The following is a 19314-nucleotide window of genomic DNA, read 5'->3' as shown; positions in this document are numbered from 1 at the left end:
TGCACATTATAGCAGCATAGCTAGCCTATAGAGCAATCAGTATTGCTTAAGATTCAAGAATGATAATGAAGCTGAACTCTCACACGCATACTGTTTTCTGGAACAACTGAGGAAAAGTCTGAGCTTCATGTTGAACCGTTAATTTTTGACAGTTCCATCTACATGTTAATTTTTGACACGGTAAATATATTTTAGCCTGTTAAAATACAGATGGAACAATAAGAACTCAGCCACAATACAACATCTGCAAAGATATTATACATGTTCTGGTTCTCCATTCTAGTTGAAGTGAACCAAGAAACTTCATTTGTCAATACTTCGCTACCATATATACCTGCCATGTTGGCAAACATGTCACTAGCATTGCTTAACAGTAACAACATATAAACAGATCAAGGCTAATGAAAACCGATGAAAAGTCTTACATTTGCAATACTATATCCCCAAGAGCGATCTAAGGGGTCAGGACAACAATCAGATTCTAACAAGCATGATTTTCAAGCTACACAGGTTTCCAAGCTGAAAGAGCATAGATGATCCGTCCCTTCCATCCCTGCAGCAGCCACCGGTTATCTTCATCAATAACAAAGTCCTTGTGGTAACCTGACCTCACTCGATCAGTTGCCTTCTTCACTATATCTCGGTCTAAAGGAAGCTGAACAAACCCAGCCCTGAGGTTACGGACCTGCCACTGCTTGTACGTCTCTGGCCTCTCCACTCTTTCCCAGCCCTCACAAGCTACAACATTCAAGGCCTCCCTGCCAAAGATGTCTTTCTCGATCACCATCCTCTCACGATCTTCACGAGGTACAATTGTTTCAAGCATATCAAACATTGCAGAGAAGTGAAACAGAGCCTCTCGGAACCGGGTGACAAAGAAGGGTGCATTGTAGGCTCCATTCGTAATCCCGTGAATAAACATATGAGGATTAATCTTCCTTATAAAATTGAGAAAAATATTTCTTGAACTATCCACTGCAATAGTTTCATCAAGCAAGTTCTTGGCTCGATACAAGCAATTAACAACCAGGACTTCATCTCTGTCAATTTTGAGTTCTTCAAGTTGAATGGTGTCCCACCTTTTTGCTATGGCATTGTACTCAAAAGGCACATTGAAATCCTTTGCATAATCAGCCAAGCGACGGCCTGTTTCCTCAACTCGCTCCGCCGGCCGGAAACCAGGTTGGGGAAATTCTATTCCGGTAATTCGTAGCTTCGGAGGTCCACCTGGTCTCATTGAGATTCGCTGAATAAAGGTGGGCCACTGGAAACCATACAGGATACCAAAATCTATGATATGAAGTCTCATTGAATTTTGTGCCAAGCTCATTATTGTCTTGTTTGCAGTAAAATTAGACAACTTTCTGAAAGGGCATGCGGCAAGATATAGCTGATAAGCTTTCAAGATATCAGCAGCTGACGTTCTCTTATTAACAAAGCCTTTGTAGATCTGGCTACCAGTACCAGCCAAGCGTGCCTCAAGGCCATCAGCGAAGCATTTAGCCAATCTCTGATTTCCATCCCCAAAAGGAGAAGAATGCTGCCTTATCTGCTTCAAAAATTCATGTGCACTTCTTCGGTCATCAGCGGCAACAGCTTGTGCACAATGAATCAAGAGACTTCTCAAATCCACCACCTCTTTTTTCCCACTTTGTTTCTTGCCACGACCCTTTGCACCGTTAGATCCTTTTGATTGTCCTTTCTGCTGCACAGTTTTGCTAGATGCATTTTTCAAGGCCTCACGAAGAGCAACAGTAGGAGACTGACCTCCTGAACAAAGCAATACCATATCAAACATCTCTGTCCGCAGTGGGGATTCTGAATAAATTGCTGCCTGCTTGCTACTTCTTTCTTCTTCTAAATCTACATCCTCTCTGTAAGGATTCTTTCTTCCCCTTGATCCATTAGATGAAACATCTTCCACCTCTTCTTTCTCCTCCTTCACTGCAACCTCGTTAGTCTCTCCCTTCGGCACCCACGATGACAACCGATTAGCCTCCAAATTGACAAACAACTCATTTTCACTGGGTAGGAATTTATTAGCCTCCTCAACTCCCTTCCTGAACTGCCATATAGATTGGCTCTCATTATTCCAATCAGGAAGCTGAAGAGAACTGCTTGGAGAGTCCACCAGTCCATCCACACTTGTAATTACACTATTTGAAGAGCTATAAGATGATTGAGGCATGGTAGAAAGCGGAAGAGATTGTAATTGAGAATTAAAATACTCCCCTGAATTCTGGATGAAATTATTATCAATTAAATAACTACTCACATCACTGCCACCATAAATGTAACCGTGCAAATTTCTAGAGGTATCACCATCTGGGCTCTCCCCATTTTGATGAAAATAAGTCAAACTATGATCAGGGGAAGGAGGGTACTTCTTGCCAAGAACGTCATAGAATGATTTCTCAGCAGCTTGAAGGTCCAAAGACTCTTGAAGCATGCAATTCTTCTCCTCTATATCCTCTTCCATAAGCATCTGGTTTATGTATCTCAGAACTGCATCTGAAAAATCACAATCTTCTGGAGAATCCTCTTCATGATTCACAGTTGAGCTTGAGACAACATTGATTGGTGTCGGATCAGGTTGACGGTACCTACAGTCCCTAAACCTTTGATCTAGAAAAATATTCTCAAATCTTCCTGCAACAAGGTTCTGATTTGGGAAAACCGACACAGGTTGATTACTCAATTGGATCCCATTTCCAGAACCCGGAAATCCCCTCAACCTCGGATCCATAATCACCAACTTTTAAATACAACCCAATAAATCTAGAACCTCCAATGGCAAGTATCCAATCCCCAGTCAATCAAACAACCAAAATTCCTTCAATAAGTTAGCTTCCTGCTCTAAAAAATCCCAACTTTGTAGACCCTTAATAAACAAGCATTAAACCTTTTCAGATTCCCACTTTTAGAATTTATCACAAGAAACTTGCATATAGAGAAAACCCATCAACAACCCTGATTCATGAAACAAAATTAACTCTTTCAAGTTTTTAACAGTCAACATTTAGAAGAAAATACACAAAAACTTAAAACATTATTAAATTCTAATAAATTAATACTAAACATTCAAAATAAAATAAAATGAACATACCTCAGTTGAAACCCAGATGGTGATAGAGAGAGAAGAAACTGAAGACTTAAGTTAAGTGGGAGACTTGCTTGGGACTGAGAGACTTCAGGTAGTTATGTTTGTGTTGTGTCTTAAAAGGAGTGTTAGACTGTAAGTGAAAGAGAAAAGCGGCATGCTACGTTAATCACGGCCGTTGAATTTTAGCTGTCTTCCCAAATCTTGAGACGCAATGAAACTCTAGTAATTTACTAATTTACCCACTCAAATATGAACACGTGTTTTTCGACTAGTACGTTTTTGGTTTATGTGCACTGAACGCTGAACAATCTCAGTCGAGCACTCTCGCTGTCAACTTTTGTAGTAAGTCAATTGTCTTTTTTGCCCTCTAAGTCTTTTGCGCCGTTGCGCGTGTGTAGGGCAAATGATGAGGCTCAAGTGTGTGGACGACACGTGGGGAGATGGCATTTTTTTGGCACAAAAGTGAGTAAAGACGTTCAAGTGAAGACGAACAACTATTGAAGTGCGTGTCTCTCGTAGGTTGACCTGTTATTTTCGGTGGAATCTGACGTGTCGTGCTGCGTTGGCATTTGTCTTTTCTTTTTAAAATTAATTAGGTTGCTTTCCTATTGTCCAGTTTCCAGTACGTGACATGGCCCTCACCTCACCTCACCTCCCTCGTATTTAATTTTAAAGTTTAGGAACTCAATTTAGTTTCTTTTCTTCCGTGGGGTTCTTTTGAACCCTTCAATCTCTTTTCTACACATTTTTTTAATTAAAAAATTTATCATTTAAATATTTTTTAAAAATTATTTATTTCTCTTTCTCTTGTCAATTTTATAAATATTAAAATTTACCCGGTTCAAAGCCCTACCCCATCTTATATGGAGGCAGAGCTATCGTCCGTTGATAAAATGTAACCCATTAAAAAAAAAAAAAGAATGATTATCGGAGGCCACCGGCTATCTGAGACCCACATAAATTTATGTTAACATGATTCCACGTCCCCACATTTAAAGTTTTCTACATTATGACCCAAAAGAAATGTTATCATATTATTATGATCCATTGTAATGAAGACAGAAAAGTTTAACAACTTTTTTAATTTTCCCTTCCTGCTGTTGGTGGATGGCAGATCCAAATCCCATTTCAAATCACAGAATATTTTTTGTAACATTGATTCTTTTTCACTTTTTTTTTTTCTGTCTTACTCCCGGGATATAATTAATATACTTTGATTCTGCAGAATGGGGAAAGCATATTATGAATTAACAGAGCACTTGTTATCGAAAATAATGTGTGAAGCACAGAACATTATTATTCAAAGAATCAAAGGCTTACATAACTATCATTTACAGTGAAGCGGATTACTAGGCATCTGACATAATTTTCATTTACACAATATCTATATGTTGCAATGTGAATCTTTACATGGTGATAACAGTGAGAAAGGATGTAACCATTAACCCTGCCCATTTTCTTATTCGACAAGAGGAAGATGGGGAAGCGTTAAACGGCTACTTTGACCTGCGCCTGGGCTTGCACTTGAGACCAGAATGCATAGGCGGCAAGGACCCTGTCTAAGAGCTGCTGTGGTACAGGCTCTTCTCTCCTTTTCTGTGGAGAGATTCTTGCCGTGCGCACTAAACTCTTCCATTTATCCTCTGGCAACCGAATGAGCAAAGGATTATTTTGAGAATTGCTAGCCGGAGGGAGATAATGTTGGGAAAATATGCTCTTTAAAAATATATATGTTTATTGAATTGTAATAAATAATTTTTCTGATTAATAAAATAAATAAGGTATTTTATTCAAGTATCTTAATTGCATTAATATTTTGAATAAAGTTCATTTAATCATATTATATGTATTTATGTGATCACCATGTGGATTCACATAAGATATAAATACAAGTTATCTTATGATTAAATAAATTAAGTTCGTAGTTGATAAATAAAGTTGGACACTTTATTTAGGTATAAATTATAATAAATTCATTGAATGATTTGTCTTAATCATGTATGAATTTATTGATGTAGTACGAGTACATTGAACAAGATCACATATGGGATTTAATTAACTTTGTAATAACTGTCAGATTTATCAAATTTCATTTTTCATAGGCATTGATTTTACTGTAATCATAATCTTGAGTTAGTTATGATTTCATGATTGTAATTATTATTCCATTTGAGTTATCAATGGGCACGACACACACTTGTAGTCAATATCACATGGTATCTTAGTGGGAGCAATTATGAGTATTGGAGTTATAGATTAACAATATAGAATTTGTACAACACATCTCTTGATGGGTTTTCGGCACTTGATCATAAAATTTTCTGGCCAGAGTGTGTCAACATATTTAGTATGTTGAAAATGATCATTAGAGAAAATCATTAAGAATCAAGGAACAAGATGTAATTAAATTGATTGGACAGTTGCGATATCAATTTTATTAACGATGTGGTACAAATGATTATGCAATAAAGAAATTAATATGGCATGAGTCGAATTATTATTTGAAAACATTATCCTAGATAGCATACAATTATGGAGGTCAATTCCAATTTTTTAGTAGAGTAGATTTGGAATTAAATAATTGGACTAATTTAATTACATGTCTAATTATTGTAGCCGCTATTGTATGTACCCATATGATTCCCAGGTTAGCTAATTTAATTGACTGCACCGCTACTGGATTAATAAGCAAGATAACTAGTTATTTAGGTTAAAAGCCTAAATATATTATTTAATGGAAGACTCCATTTAATATGTTTGTGTGTAAGGGGTTTTGTGTTATTTTATAAGGTGGTCCCCTATAACACAAGAACAAGTAACGCCACTTTTGGTTTTATTATTTTTTAATTTAAATCAAATGTGATTTAATAGAATTAAAATTTAATAAATATGGAGCCTAAGATTAATTCAGCGAAAAACCCAAATCAGATTGTCAATGTATAATTTTCTAGATTACGAATTCTTATGTATTGTATGAGATCAGTCCTAAAAGTTTTTATAAAAAAATTTAAAAAAATTGATTTTTCTCCAACAGATGATAACATATGAAAAACAACATATGATTTTTGAGTTATTGATTCTTGCTAGTATAGTACTAAATCAATTACTCGCCTTGAGATCTACACATGTACGATGCTTTCCACTGTCAAAAGCACGCAATTTAACATTACGCCATATATAAAACAAGAAAAAATTTGAACAATTCACTTAGTGCAACTTAGCATCCTAAATGAAGTGAAAGGGTAAACATGAAACAGACCTTTCAGTTCCAAGTTTCTCAACTGCTTGTACTAGTGCTTCGATTTCTAAAACAAAGAAAGGTCTTCTAGTTTGGCGCCATACAATTTCATGATGCTTAGATTTTTTATGAAATGGAACTATAGCCAATGCCTCCATGGCAACTGCTGGAACAGCAACCAAAGCTTGGGAATCTGGCATGATATTATTGATGAAAATGTCATCACTAGGCTAAATGGCAGTAGAGTAATTATCAATAGACCACCTGTTTTCATCAGTTGAGGAAGAGGAGTAACATCATAAGGCATCGGTTGCACAGACCTTGATATCATATGCCTGATCATTGAACAAATTCACATAAGTTTGTTCTTAGTATAGAAACCTAAGAAAACAAGTGTAATAGCCCAATTCTCCTAAGAGTATTTAAGTCTTTTTAATTTTTAGTGATCTTTTTTACCCTAGTATAAATAGAATAATATGTCTTTCTCATTATATGAGAAAAAGGGAAAGAGAAATCGGTTGAGGGAAAAAAAACGACAGAAAAAAGAAAAAGAAAAAACAGAGAGAGAGATGAAGAGAAAAGAGAGAAAAGAAAAGAAAAGAAAAAGAGAAGAAGAAAGTCTTCTTCGTCTTAGTTATTCCATAGGCAACACATGAGATTAAGTTGTATTTTTTGAATTGAATATTGTTGGGAGAAGTTTTTGAGGTAATTTTTAATTTTTGGTTTTCTCTATTAATTCGTTATGGAGAAGCATGATTAGATATTTGCAATACGAGTAGAAACCTAAAATTTTATAGGAAATATGCTGACAGTGCATTATTACGAAAATTATAGTAATTTTTGGATATGTTAAACTAGACATCATTTAGAATGTTTTGAAACTTGTTTCAAGTTAATCGGATAAGATTTCAATTAATTACGATTTTTCAAACTTAATTATGAAAGTCTGGAAATTTCTGATTTTAGTGAATAACATGAATTACAAAATTAGTTTTACCATAGCTAGACATCTTCAAAATTTATGAAATTTGGATCAGTGATTTTTACATATGTTTAGTATGATTCTGTAAATTTTCATGATTTTATGATAAAACAATAAATTGTTTTGTACTTTCAAAGCAAGCATGTTCAAAACAAAAAATCGTTTAACAGTATTGATGATGTCTGAAACGTAAATGATTTTCAATAGTTTTTCAAGGAATTAAATTATGAAATTTTTATCAAAGAATTTTCAATATGTCAACATATGGTCTGTAAAATTTGATATTTTTCCAGTAAGGGAATAATTTATTAAAAATCAAAGAATATGAATTGTTCTGTTTTGAGGGCCGAATATTGAGGACTTTTGAGGGTGAATTTAGGAGCTGTTTAAAATGAGATATTTGATGACATTAGAGTTTATGATTGAAACTTGATTTTATCTTATGAGGATTTTATTGATGATTTTATGATAAGGAGCAGTTGTTGAGTGTTAGAAAATGCATATTTATAAAAAAGAAGACCGTCATTTTACATTTCAAGTCTTACTAACAACCTTTACTTTTATGTATTTAACCTTCTTGTGATTTAATTACATGTGTTTTATTTTAATTAAGTATTTTATGTATTTTAGGGGCATTATAGTCATTTCACAATAAAGGAGAGATCAGACGGCAAAACGGACATCACTTTTGAACTCAGGACAGTCAAAAACCTTAGGAGGAGCATAAAAGGAAAAATGGCACTATTCACATGTACGGTACTATTCACGTGTACGGTACTGTCTACGTTACTGTTCACGACACTGTTCACATAGACGGATCAATGACGTGGCATTGACCGATGATGTGGCATTGACTGATGAGGTGTCACGATCCTGTTGGGCTAAAATTCTTATGTACTGTTGATGGTGACGTGGCAGCATATCAGTGGACGAAAAATCTCGCGTACGGTACATGCATCACACAGGATTATTTTCAACCAAACTGCGTTACTGTTCATCCGGGTCAAACCGTGTTACTGTTCATCCACGTGGTCAAACCGCGTACTGTTGACTGATGACGTGGCGCAATCCTGAGCGTCCAAACTGTTTTTAATCCGATGGCCATGATTTACTTGATGTATCTATAAAAAGGAGGCCTCTCCCCCCTAATTTGATATCTCTGAATCCATTTTTGGGATCCATTTTCTGTAATTCCTTCTCCATCTTGTATTTTCTTCGTATTTTAATAAATTTTCTTTTTGCCCCTAGTTCAATTATGAGTGGCTAATTTTCTTTCAAGCTTGGGTTGAAGGTGAAGTCTCAACATGTGTCATGGGCTTTATTTGGTAAATTTATTTTCTCTTCCCCTCTAGTTTTTGTGGATGTTTTGACTTCTCGTCGACAAATAATACTAATCTTGTCTAGTACCGCCTTGGTTTCACCGGCCCTCTAGTACAAGGTTATTATTATTTGGCACGATAAGCCCTTAGCACCATATTAATTAGAGCGTGGTTCATGAGGTGTGGATTCCCCCCTCATGATTTAATTGGCATTAATAAAGATTATTTAGCCCATGATGCATGTTGATACGGATGCAGATACCCAAGTACGTCATTTCAATAGATTTCGCTTCAATTTATTCTCGCCATTGCAATTCCAATTTTAGAATTTATTATCGCCATCTCAATTCCAATTTTAGGATAATTTAAATCACTTCCACCACAATTTCAACCACCCATTTACAAAATTAATTCTACATATAATTAAAATCCACCTCCTCGTGGGATCGACACTCGTCACCATTGATCTATACTACAATAGATTCGTGCGCTTGCGAGTACATTAAAATTTGCACAACAGCAGTCACGGGAGCCACACAAGTCCAGCAGAGGACATAAGCCAAATCCCAAGTACATGACGTGAAGACTTGAGCCTTGGCCTTGCATGGTTCATGCACGCATGATTACATGTGAGAATAACCATCGTGCAAGGATTGTGGATAAGATCACATCCTTAGGATTGAGGATAATATCAAATCCTTAGTAGTTGTTGTTTAGGTTTGTGTTTCGTAAAAGTAGCAAGGGTGTTATTTCAGTTTACGTATTTTGATTGCAGCCGTTATTGTAGGCTGAGTTTGTTATGTTTAGTATTATAAATAAAGGCTCCAACATAATAAAAGGAGGCAGAAAATTATTCAAACTCTTTGTCTTGTGGTTGTTGTTCTCACCCGAAGAAGAACATTTTAATTTTATTGATTGATTGTAGCTAGCTACTGACTAGGACCGCATCATTTTAGGTTGGTGATATCAATACGCATTTGTTACATGATAATGTCAAGAGATAAGTTAACTAGACTTTTAAATGAATCACAATAAACAATATATATATATATATATATATATATATATATATATATATATATATATATATATATATATGTTTGATTTATCTGAAAAACCTATTTTCGATATGTACGTATATGGATTTATATATTTCTACCCATGCGTTTTATGTGATGTGTTGTTGTGTGTGTGATTATGTACATGGGCATATGTTGTGTGAGGATTCATGGGTATAAGCACGAAAATGCATTAAGTTTTTTATAAATGAGAAAGTGAATTTTAACAAATGAAATTTCTACTTTATGAGATTTTGCATTGGGGGCCATCTCTTAAAGTTGTGTGGGGGCCGCCTCTCGAGGGCCGACGTGCCGCGAAGTGCCACGCACAGCTCAAAGTGTCACATTGCAAGATATGTATTTTTTTGAAAGAAAATGTGAAAGTTTGAAAGTGACAGAAAGAGATTTTGATGAATTTGTTTTACAGTATTTCCAAAAGATCATGGCATATCATCCATGTGCATTATGTATAAGTATGTATGTATTTTGGTATAAGAAAACTAGTTTGCTTACTGAGTTTTGTACTCATTATAATTTATTGTGATTCAGTTTCCAGAAGTCAGGATTAATTCGTGATGAGTGAGAAGATGGGCTTAAATTAAGGATGGTAGATGGTTTGGCTAAATTCTTAAATTATTCCATTGGCTTTTGTATTTGAGGATTGAATTGTTATCGGTTGTAAAGGGTTATTTAAATTTATATGTGAGTTGTGGTCAGATTTTCCCTTGGGTTTCGGGCTGGGGTGTTACAATAAGCCCCAAAGAACCCTCTTCAGCCTATAAAACACCAATCTAGGTAAATCAATATAGAGGGATAACCGACCTTTATTAAGTTGTTATGTTCATAAGCCGACATTTATTGTAACCTTACCCAGTTAGACCTTGACTAGTGCCATCAGATAATAAAGGGCAATCATTGGAGTGTGAAGGTGGAGTAATATGTACATGTTTAGGCTCCAACACACCCAATCTATGACGCTTGTCACCATGACAAATCCATGTCTGAAGCAAAGTTTTGGTGTCATCTCTAACTCTTTTTCCCTGAAGGCGGATACCAACATGTAGACCATCTCCAAGTACAGCAATCATTGCCTCCATGACCATCCTTTACAAAAAAAAAAATATTTTTGATATCAGCAATGGGTAACTATAGCCCCAACATAATCATAAGGAAAGAACTTGGGTTAAGGGACCAAAATGGCACCTATATACATAGTAAGGGAGCAACATAAACCCAAAATGGAAGAAAAGAAAGTCACATATGGGAGTATCGCAAACCTTCAATGAACCAACAGTTGCAGTTGCAGGAATCTCAATACGAAGGTCTGGAACTTTGAGTGACTTGATACGAAGTTTCATTGAGTCCAAAAACAAAGGCATGTCAGAGCCTTCCATGATAAATAACCTAATCGTAATATCAGATGTTCCAAATAATCTTTTTACAGGCTTTTTACCATTGCAACCTCTAGAAGGTTCAGGAGGTACCTGTTGAAATCCTGCCAATGATCATTCTTTCACTGTATGCAAAAGCTAACATTATTCTGCCAAAATTGGACATATTCCCAAAGCCTAAACCTAAACAGAAACATAGAAAATACAAAACAAAAAAACTGGAAGTCGTCTGTATTTTCATCTCCGCAGTGGTTATCACCATTGCTTCTGTAATCAAGAGAATTAAATATGTCTTTACACTGAAACCCTCCATCAGATGTTGATAGAGGGATTTGATTAAACAACTTTATCTTTTTGGTTGAAGAAATCCTCTAAGATCTTTGATGAGTATTATAGGATCTCCCATTGAAATAAACTAGTTTCCGTTTCCAATCTAAAAACATCAATCTAAAAATAGAAACTGATATTAATTCATAAGTTTTTGAATTCAAGAACTTTTTCCACAACACTAATAGGAAAAATACATATATACAACAATAACAATAGTGTATAATCTAACTTTTATTAAACCATGAATAAACAATTCATCAATTTTAAGAGAAGCCCTACCCTTCATCTTTGGAGCAGCACTCCCGTGTCCAAACCCGGATAGATTCTCACTCCTTCGGTGCACAACATTAGGTGATGGTCTATAAGCTATCACTATGGTTCCTAGTTATGAGCACTGAACAGATGTTTCGTCATCATCTCTTCTAGCTACTTCTATATCAACAAATACTCAGAGAAATGATCAAAAGTTTTGCGGCCCCTAAACAAAAGAGCTACTATCTGAACTGACAAGAGCAAGAGGTTTCATGTGCAGTTCCTCTGTATCCAAGCAGCCTTTAACTAATGCCCTAGACTGAGGGGACCCTCCGCATACTTTGCCAGAAGGACTCCGACATGCATTTCTACTATTGAAATTGGGCCACTTTGTAGTAGAATATATTTTTTCTGACCTTCTACTCTGATTAATCAACAATTCAGCTTCGAACTTTGGTTCTATTCAACTGATAACATGGCCTCCAATAAATTTTCTCAAGCAAGGGAAGTCTCCAGAATAGCTTCCACTCGAATTTGTGCTACTCACAGTAGGAAACTTATCAGCAAAACATATTTTCTCCAGCTGATCAAATTTTTTTGATATTGTATTGGTATCAAAATTAAAAATTTTGTCATCATGTGACAATTCCTTCACTGTGTAGGTTTGACGGTGCCCTCGCAACCCACGCATATAGGGAAAGTTATTCTTCTCGAAAGTTTAATGTTCAAGAGGCTTAGTCTTCAATAATTTTCCCTCGTCCTCTTTTTCCAACTCAACATTGTTATTTTGATCATCCTTACTAGCAATATTAGGAGCAGAACTATCAGCATCTTACAACAATTCACCAGCTATACTAGCTAGAATTTCAAACGTACAAACTTGATTGTCCTCATGTGTCTTCTTAATTGGTACCTTCCCCTGCCATCATTAATAAAAAATTAGAAATCAGGACGCATGTTCTTTATACACAAAGATAAAACAAAGGCATCTTGAAGCAGAAGCAATTGTTTACCCTGGATGATCTAGATGCATGAGGAACTATCGGTACCTCATAGCCATTGAAACCATGATATAACTTCCTTGGCAACGCCATATCTCAGAAACTAAGCAAATTATTAAAAACAAGCCTGGTCGCTTGAGTCACACACCTAGAATACTCCCTGATAACAAAGCATAGTTGAATATGATCAGTAGTTTTCCAATAAATAACACTATGACTTCAGAAGAAAGATATTGTTTGCAAACACAACGAAGATGACAAGTAAATTTAGCCATTTGAGATTAAGATAAGAAGAAGACCAAGCTTGGCAGTCCAGTGCCATGAAAAGGAAAAACGTGAAAAAACAAGCAAAGGAAATAACATCTCATCAAATAACAAGCACTACTTCTTTGAGAAGTAATGCAAGAGATGCTGCAAAAATCATTCCAAATTCTATAGTTTGATTATTGTAATATCACATTCCCTTAGTCTAAATAAACAATTTCACAAGCACTTATGTTTTACCTGTAGGAGAAAAATCATTTTTTTAAATTTTTATAAAAATTTTTAGGATCGATCTCATCCAATACATAAGAATTCATAATCTAGAAAATTATATCTTGACAATTTGATTTTGCTTTTTCGCTGAATTAATCTAGACTTCCAGGTCACGATCCGTACCACCACTCTTGTTAGATCATGATCTGTCACCACCATGAAATGTAAGTTATGCAACCTATGAGGGGGGTGAATTGGGTTTTTAAAATTTATGCAATACAATTCGCACAACAATTTAATCTATTGTCTTAATCAAATAAAAAATAATAAATTCAATCAAGCACAATATTAAAAGAGTAAGGGAAGAGAACAAACACAAGAATTTTTACGTGGTTCGGCTATCCCCGCCTACGTCCACGCCTCCAAGCTCACCCGGCTTGAGGATTTCACTATCCAAACCTCCTAAGGCTTCAAATATTTACAATTGACTTCCAATATGTCAATGGACCTTTACAATAAGAGATTATATCCCCAATCTCTTCACCCCAAGTGTTTCTCACACTTGTACATTCACAATTTGATGAGAAATGAAAATCACAATAATGAAACTCTCTTTAAGAGTGGATAAACAAATTATAGCTCAATGATAATTCAACAAATGATGATTTACAAAATGGAAGCTCAATATATGTTATATGATCTTGTTTTTCCTTGTATTCGTTCTTAAAATGAAGTTGGAGTTGAGTTTTTATAGTTAAAGTCCGAAAACTAGCCGTTATAGGCAAATTCCAGTGCCCAAGCGGTTAGCGCTTGATTTATCCAGCTAGCCGCTCATGAACAGTGATATTTTTTAATTTTGCTACAGAAACACTGTTCACTAAAATTATATTTTGGCCCAAAACTTTCTATAATTATACTACGGACTAAAACGTCATAAAACTTTACAAATAGGTCTAATTTCAGAATTTCCTAATAATAGTTGTCTTTCCAAAACTTTTTGAAATTATGATATGGCCCCAAAGATATTATTCTTTCGCAAAAAGGTCTTTTTCAACATAATACCCATATTTTTTAAAGTTATCAAAACCTTTCACTTTAGTCTAAAATATTCATAAATTATAGTATAGCTCAAAACATTTCAAATGTTTGTAAAAAGGTCCAACTCCGAAATTCAATAATAATACTTATTAAAATAAAAGATTTCAAAACTTTGCATTTAAGTCCAAATTACTCAAAACCACAAGGTACTTTATCTTATAAAAATAAAACCTTTTAGTTCATAAAAAGTAATTAATTAAATTAATCTCTTGAGCTTCTCAAATGCTAAATCATGCATCAATTAAATCATACCGGCTTTACAAGAATTTATCGTACTAATTTGTCGGTTGAGCTCTAAACTTTATTCTTGATTTCGCCGTTGTCCGTTAAGTGTTTTGAGCTTGATTTCACTTGATTCACTTGCATAAATATTACCCTTCAAAAACTAGTGAAAATGTGAAATACAATATCTATTAAATCACTTAATACATATGTTTGTTATCATCAAAATTACATTATATGTAGCTCTTTAGGCTAACACACCAATCTTATTAGATCACGATCTGTCACCAATGATCTTCTAAGTTATGACTCAATATTGATCTGCACTTGACGTGTGGGGCCTTTATCGCTACTAAAAGCAACTAGTAAGAGAAAATATCTCTCTCAAAATTAGAGAGAGAAAATATTTTTCTCTGATCCGTATAATGTGGCTACTTACTTTCTTTTAGAGAAAATAAGCCCTTTTATATCTCAATTTGATAGAAACCCTAGGCTCCATATTTATTAATTTTTTAATTCTATTAAATCACATTTGATTTAAATTAAAAAATAATAAAACTAAAAGTGACGTTACTTGTTCTTGTGTTATAAGGTCCCATATTATAAATAACACAAGTCCCCTTACACACAAGCATATCAAATAGAGTCTCTCACTAAATAATATATTTAAGCAGTTAATTCAAATAGCTAGTTATCTTCCTTATTAATTTAATAGCGGTGCAATCAATTAAATGAGCTAACCCGAGGATTATATGGGTACATACAATAGTAGCTACAATAATTAGGCATGTAATTAAACTAGCTCAATTATTTAATTTCAAATCTACTCCACTAAAAGATTGAAATTGACCTCCATAATTGTATGTTATCTATGATAGTATTTTCGAATAATATTTCGACCCATGCCACATTGATTTTTTTACTGCATAATTCTTTCTACCACATCGTTAATTAAATCGATATCTCAATTGTCAAATCAATTTAATTACATCTTGTTTCTTGATACTTACTGATTTTCTCTAATGATCATTTTCAACGTACTAAATATGTTGACACACTCTGGCCAGAGAATTCTATGATCAAGTGCCGAAAACTCATCAAAAGATGTGTTGTACAAATTCTATATTGTTAATCTATAACTCCAATAGTTATAATTGCTCCCACCAAGATACCGGGTGATCTTGACTACAAGTGTGTGTCGTGCCCATTGGTAACTCAAATGGAATAACAAATTACAATCATGAAATCATAACTAACTCAAGATTAAGATTACAATAAAATCAATACCTATGAGAAATGAGAATTGATAAGTCTGACAGTTATTATAAAGTTAATTAAATCTCATATGTGATCATGTTCAATATACTCGTACTACATCAATAAATTCATACATGATTAAAATAAATCATTCAATAAATTTATTACAGTCTATAGCTAAATAAAGTGTCCAACTTTATTTATCAACTGCGAACTTAATTTATTTAATCATAAGATAACTTATATTTATTTCTTCTGTGAATCCATATGGTGATCACATAAATACATATAATATGATTAAATGGATTTTACTCAAAATATTAATGCAATTAAAATATTTGAATAAAATATATTATTTATTTTATTAATCAAAAAAATTATTTATTACAATTAAATAAACTCATATACTTTTAAAGAGTATATTTTCCCAACATTGCCAAATAAGATTCAGAAAATGCAGCAATCTAAACTTTCTTAATTGTCACTATCTAAGAATAAATAATTCATCAAAATTTTAAGCTGGAAGAATCTATTGATCAACTGTAAAATCTTATCAGTAATCTGCAATTGTCAACTATGATTAGAATAAAAATTACTTTCTGCAATTGTCAACTATGATTAGAATAAAAATTACTTTCTATATTAAAAAAAAAAATGAATGTAGTGGTAGAGACAGAGATGCTTACAGTCAAAAGGGCATTGAAGAAAATTCACCTCGTACCCTATAGCCTTCAGTTCTTGGTTTATTTTTAAACAAATCAATGAACTTTCATTACGATCGAACTGTACCTCTCGGACATCAAAATGTTCCAATTAAAAATAGAATATTTGCCTGAAAACAGACAGCCTTTAGCAAAATCAAACACATTAAACTTTATCTAAACAGTTAATTCGATTATACATTTAGTCATTTACAGTTATTTTTCTGTCTGATGACTGATCAACCAAAAACCTCCTGAAAAACACCCATCTGCTTTTTCTTAAACCCACTAAAAAACTCTTGCCACATTTAAATTAAAGACTTTGTGAGCTTTCTTTGACCCATGAAGCTTTTGACTGGAATAACCGGTGGCAGCATATGAGTTTAACGCTAGCTACGGTTGAGACAAAACAGTTGATCATTTCCTTCCGTTCGGGATGATTAACTCCTCGTTCTACAGTTGACACGTGGTGGCCTTTCCTTGCTTCGGGGTTAATCTTGTCTCATTCACATAAAAACACACATTTTAGTTTGGAGAACATTGCCGTCAATTTAAGCCTTTTTGTGCGTGTTTTTTGGACGTGTGAAATGCTTTCAAGTTACTACTTACGTTATTACAACATTGAATGATATTTTGATGTTATTAAGGTGATCCGGAAAAGAACTTGCTTCCCATGTTTTTTTTTCTAACCCTCTCTCTATGTCCATCAATTAAAGCAATATTTCTTTTTCCCTTATTAAAGTTCTTAATTTGGTATGCACAAAATGTGTCCAATTTTGCCAGTTAAAACCATATTGAATCGTTTCTTTAATCAACCCAAGCACAATCCCCACTGAATCATCCAAGAATCTTGGTTGTTGCTAAAGAATATTAGGTGGTCAAGATTTATGCGTGAGTTAAAATCAGATTTCATAAGGTCACTCTTGAGATTGAGACAAAGCTTATGTCCGAAATAATGGTGCGTTTACTTTTTGGATTAAGGAATTGGAATTTAGAATTTAAATAATTAATGGTGGTGTTTACTTCATAAAATTGAGGCATGAATCAGAATCAAAATCATCAAACCCACCACAATTTTGAAATGAGAAATGAAAGATTGATTCTCATGGGGGGTTAATAATGAGTCTCTCATTCCCTAGACTTTCAATTCTACCCCCTTTACATTTCAATATTCTCAAAATACCCCAATTAATAATAATAATAATAATAATGTCATTATTATTATTTTAATATTATTTATTCAAATTTATTAATTTTTATTTATTATAATAATAATAATGACATTATTATTAGTATTATTAACTATTGTTGTTATTATTTTATATTATTATTGTTGTCGTTTTAATTAATATTATTGTCATTATTATTAAGGACTTTTTAATAATTTATAACAATTTAATTCATTCTGATTCTAATTATAAGACAAAGAAAACATATTAAATAGCTTATCAAACATATTATTCGATTCATATAATTTAAATAAATAATTTCTTTCAATTTCAAATTCTTACTCTCGTTTCTATCTATTCCAATTTCAATTTAGTAAATGCACCATGAAAAAGGCAAGAGCCAAAATACGAAAAACAAGATCGTGATGCCACGTGGCTCGCAGATTTTCTACCCACTATACAAATAACGGTTTACATATCTCGAAATTTGCGTGACAATTATAATTTTAACAGTCCCTTCCATGTGAAGCCTCTGGGCAAGTCAATCCAGCTCAATTAGCCAAGAACCCGACACAGGGACTAAATAATAGAATAATAGACAATTATCTACAGACCACTTATTTTTTTCATATTTTTTTAAAAATACACAATTCTTTTTTTTTTGGTGAATTCCAATCCGTCCACTTCCATTTCTATGCCGTTATAACTTTGCTGATGTCATAGGGCTAAAATGGTCATTTCATCATGTACAACAAAAAACGACATTGTTTAACTTGGTCATCAATTCTTCTTCTTTGGGATTGGAAGCCGCAGACAGAAATCAATTCTTCTTGGTTGAATTTCACCTAAAATTACATTTTCTTACACCCATCCACTTCTGTTTATACGCTGTTATAACTTTACTGATGTCAAAAGGCTAAAATTGTCATTTCATCCTGTACAACAAAAAACGACGTTGTTTAACTTGGTCATCAATTCTTCTTCTTCGGGATTGGAAGCCGCAGACAGAAACCAAAGAATAACATCACAAAAATCTCAAAGCAAAGTATAAAAGCTCTCTCTCGCTGGCTTTATCTCTACTAAGACAAAACGCATCGTACCGCAATGCTCTTCGTTTTCGGCCTAAATAACAGGTTTCAAATTTTTTTTTTTTTTTTAACTTTCCTTTTAGCTGAGATTCGATTTTTAGATAGTAATGAAATCGGCTTAAAAATAGAAAGTTGGGTTCTTTTGTAATTAATATTTTGTTACCTTAATTGAATGAATAATGGTTTGGGTTTTTGTGTTATTTATGAATTTTTTTATTTGTTTTTTACTTAATTTTCTTTTGGGTAAAATTGCTAGTTTTTGGGTTTTGTTTTATTGATGCTATGATTCAAAACATACACTACATTGTTTGTGCACGATTTATCATTGACTATTGGTTTCATCACTCTCAGTGCGGTATATTAACATCATTCTATATTCAATACAAATATTTTATTTTTGAAAAGTGGATGTGATCGCATTTGACATGTGTTATTTTTAATCTGCATTAGTGTTCTTTGATGCAATCTTAGCCTATGTAATTGAGTTGATATAATGGTGTTAAAATTTGTGTAACAATAAAAGAATTGCTTATCTGCTATTGTGCGTCTTTTTTGATGAAGTTTTTCTCACTTTCATGATATGGCAACAGAAAGTGGGAAAAGCTTTGCGAGGAGAGACTGTCTCTGG

At 33.7% G+C, this 19314-nt stretch overlaps 1 protein-coding gene across 2 annotated transcripts; it reads right to left on the bottom strand.

The window, feature by feature from the left end:
- Positions 1-234: 234 nt before the first annotated feature.
- Positions 235-3283, bottom strand: LOC18038777 (scarecrow-like protein 9). 2 transcript variants are annotated; one of them, XR_002904900.1, is made up of 3 exons: positions 3107-3283; positions 426-2970; positions 235-334 (listed from the first exon to the last, which is right to left on the bottom strand). XR_002904900.1 is itself a non-coding variant. In XM_006429042.2 (2 exons), the coding sequence occupies exon 2, from the start codon at positions 2744-2746 to the stop codon at positions 503-505; it is 2244 nt and encodes a 747-aa protein (XP_006429105.1). In that variant the 5' UTR covers positions 2747-2970; positions 3107-3283; the 3' UTR covers positions 235-502. The 2 variants fall into 2 exon arrangements, 1 of the variants encoding a protein (XP_006429105.1); XM_006429042.2 differs by having other exon boundaries at positions 235-2970.
- Between the last annotated feature and the right edge of the window lie 16031 nt (positions 3284-19314).

The sequence above is a fragment of the Citrus clementina genome, unplaced genomic scaffold (assembly GCF_000493195.1).
Source record: "Citrus clementina cultivar Clemenules unplaced genomic scaffold, Citrus_clementina_v1.0 scaffold_6, whole genome shotgun sequence".
NCBI classification, from domain to species: Eukaryota; Viridiplantae; Streptophyta; class Magnoliopsida; order Sapindales; family Rutaceae; genus Citrus; species Citrus x clementina.
The sequence above is the reverse complement of the archived record's forward strand: the minus strand, read 5'-3'. Positions and strand labels throughout refer to the sequence as shown.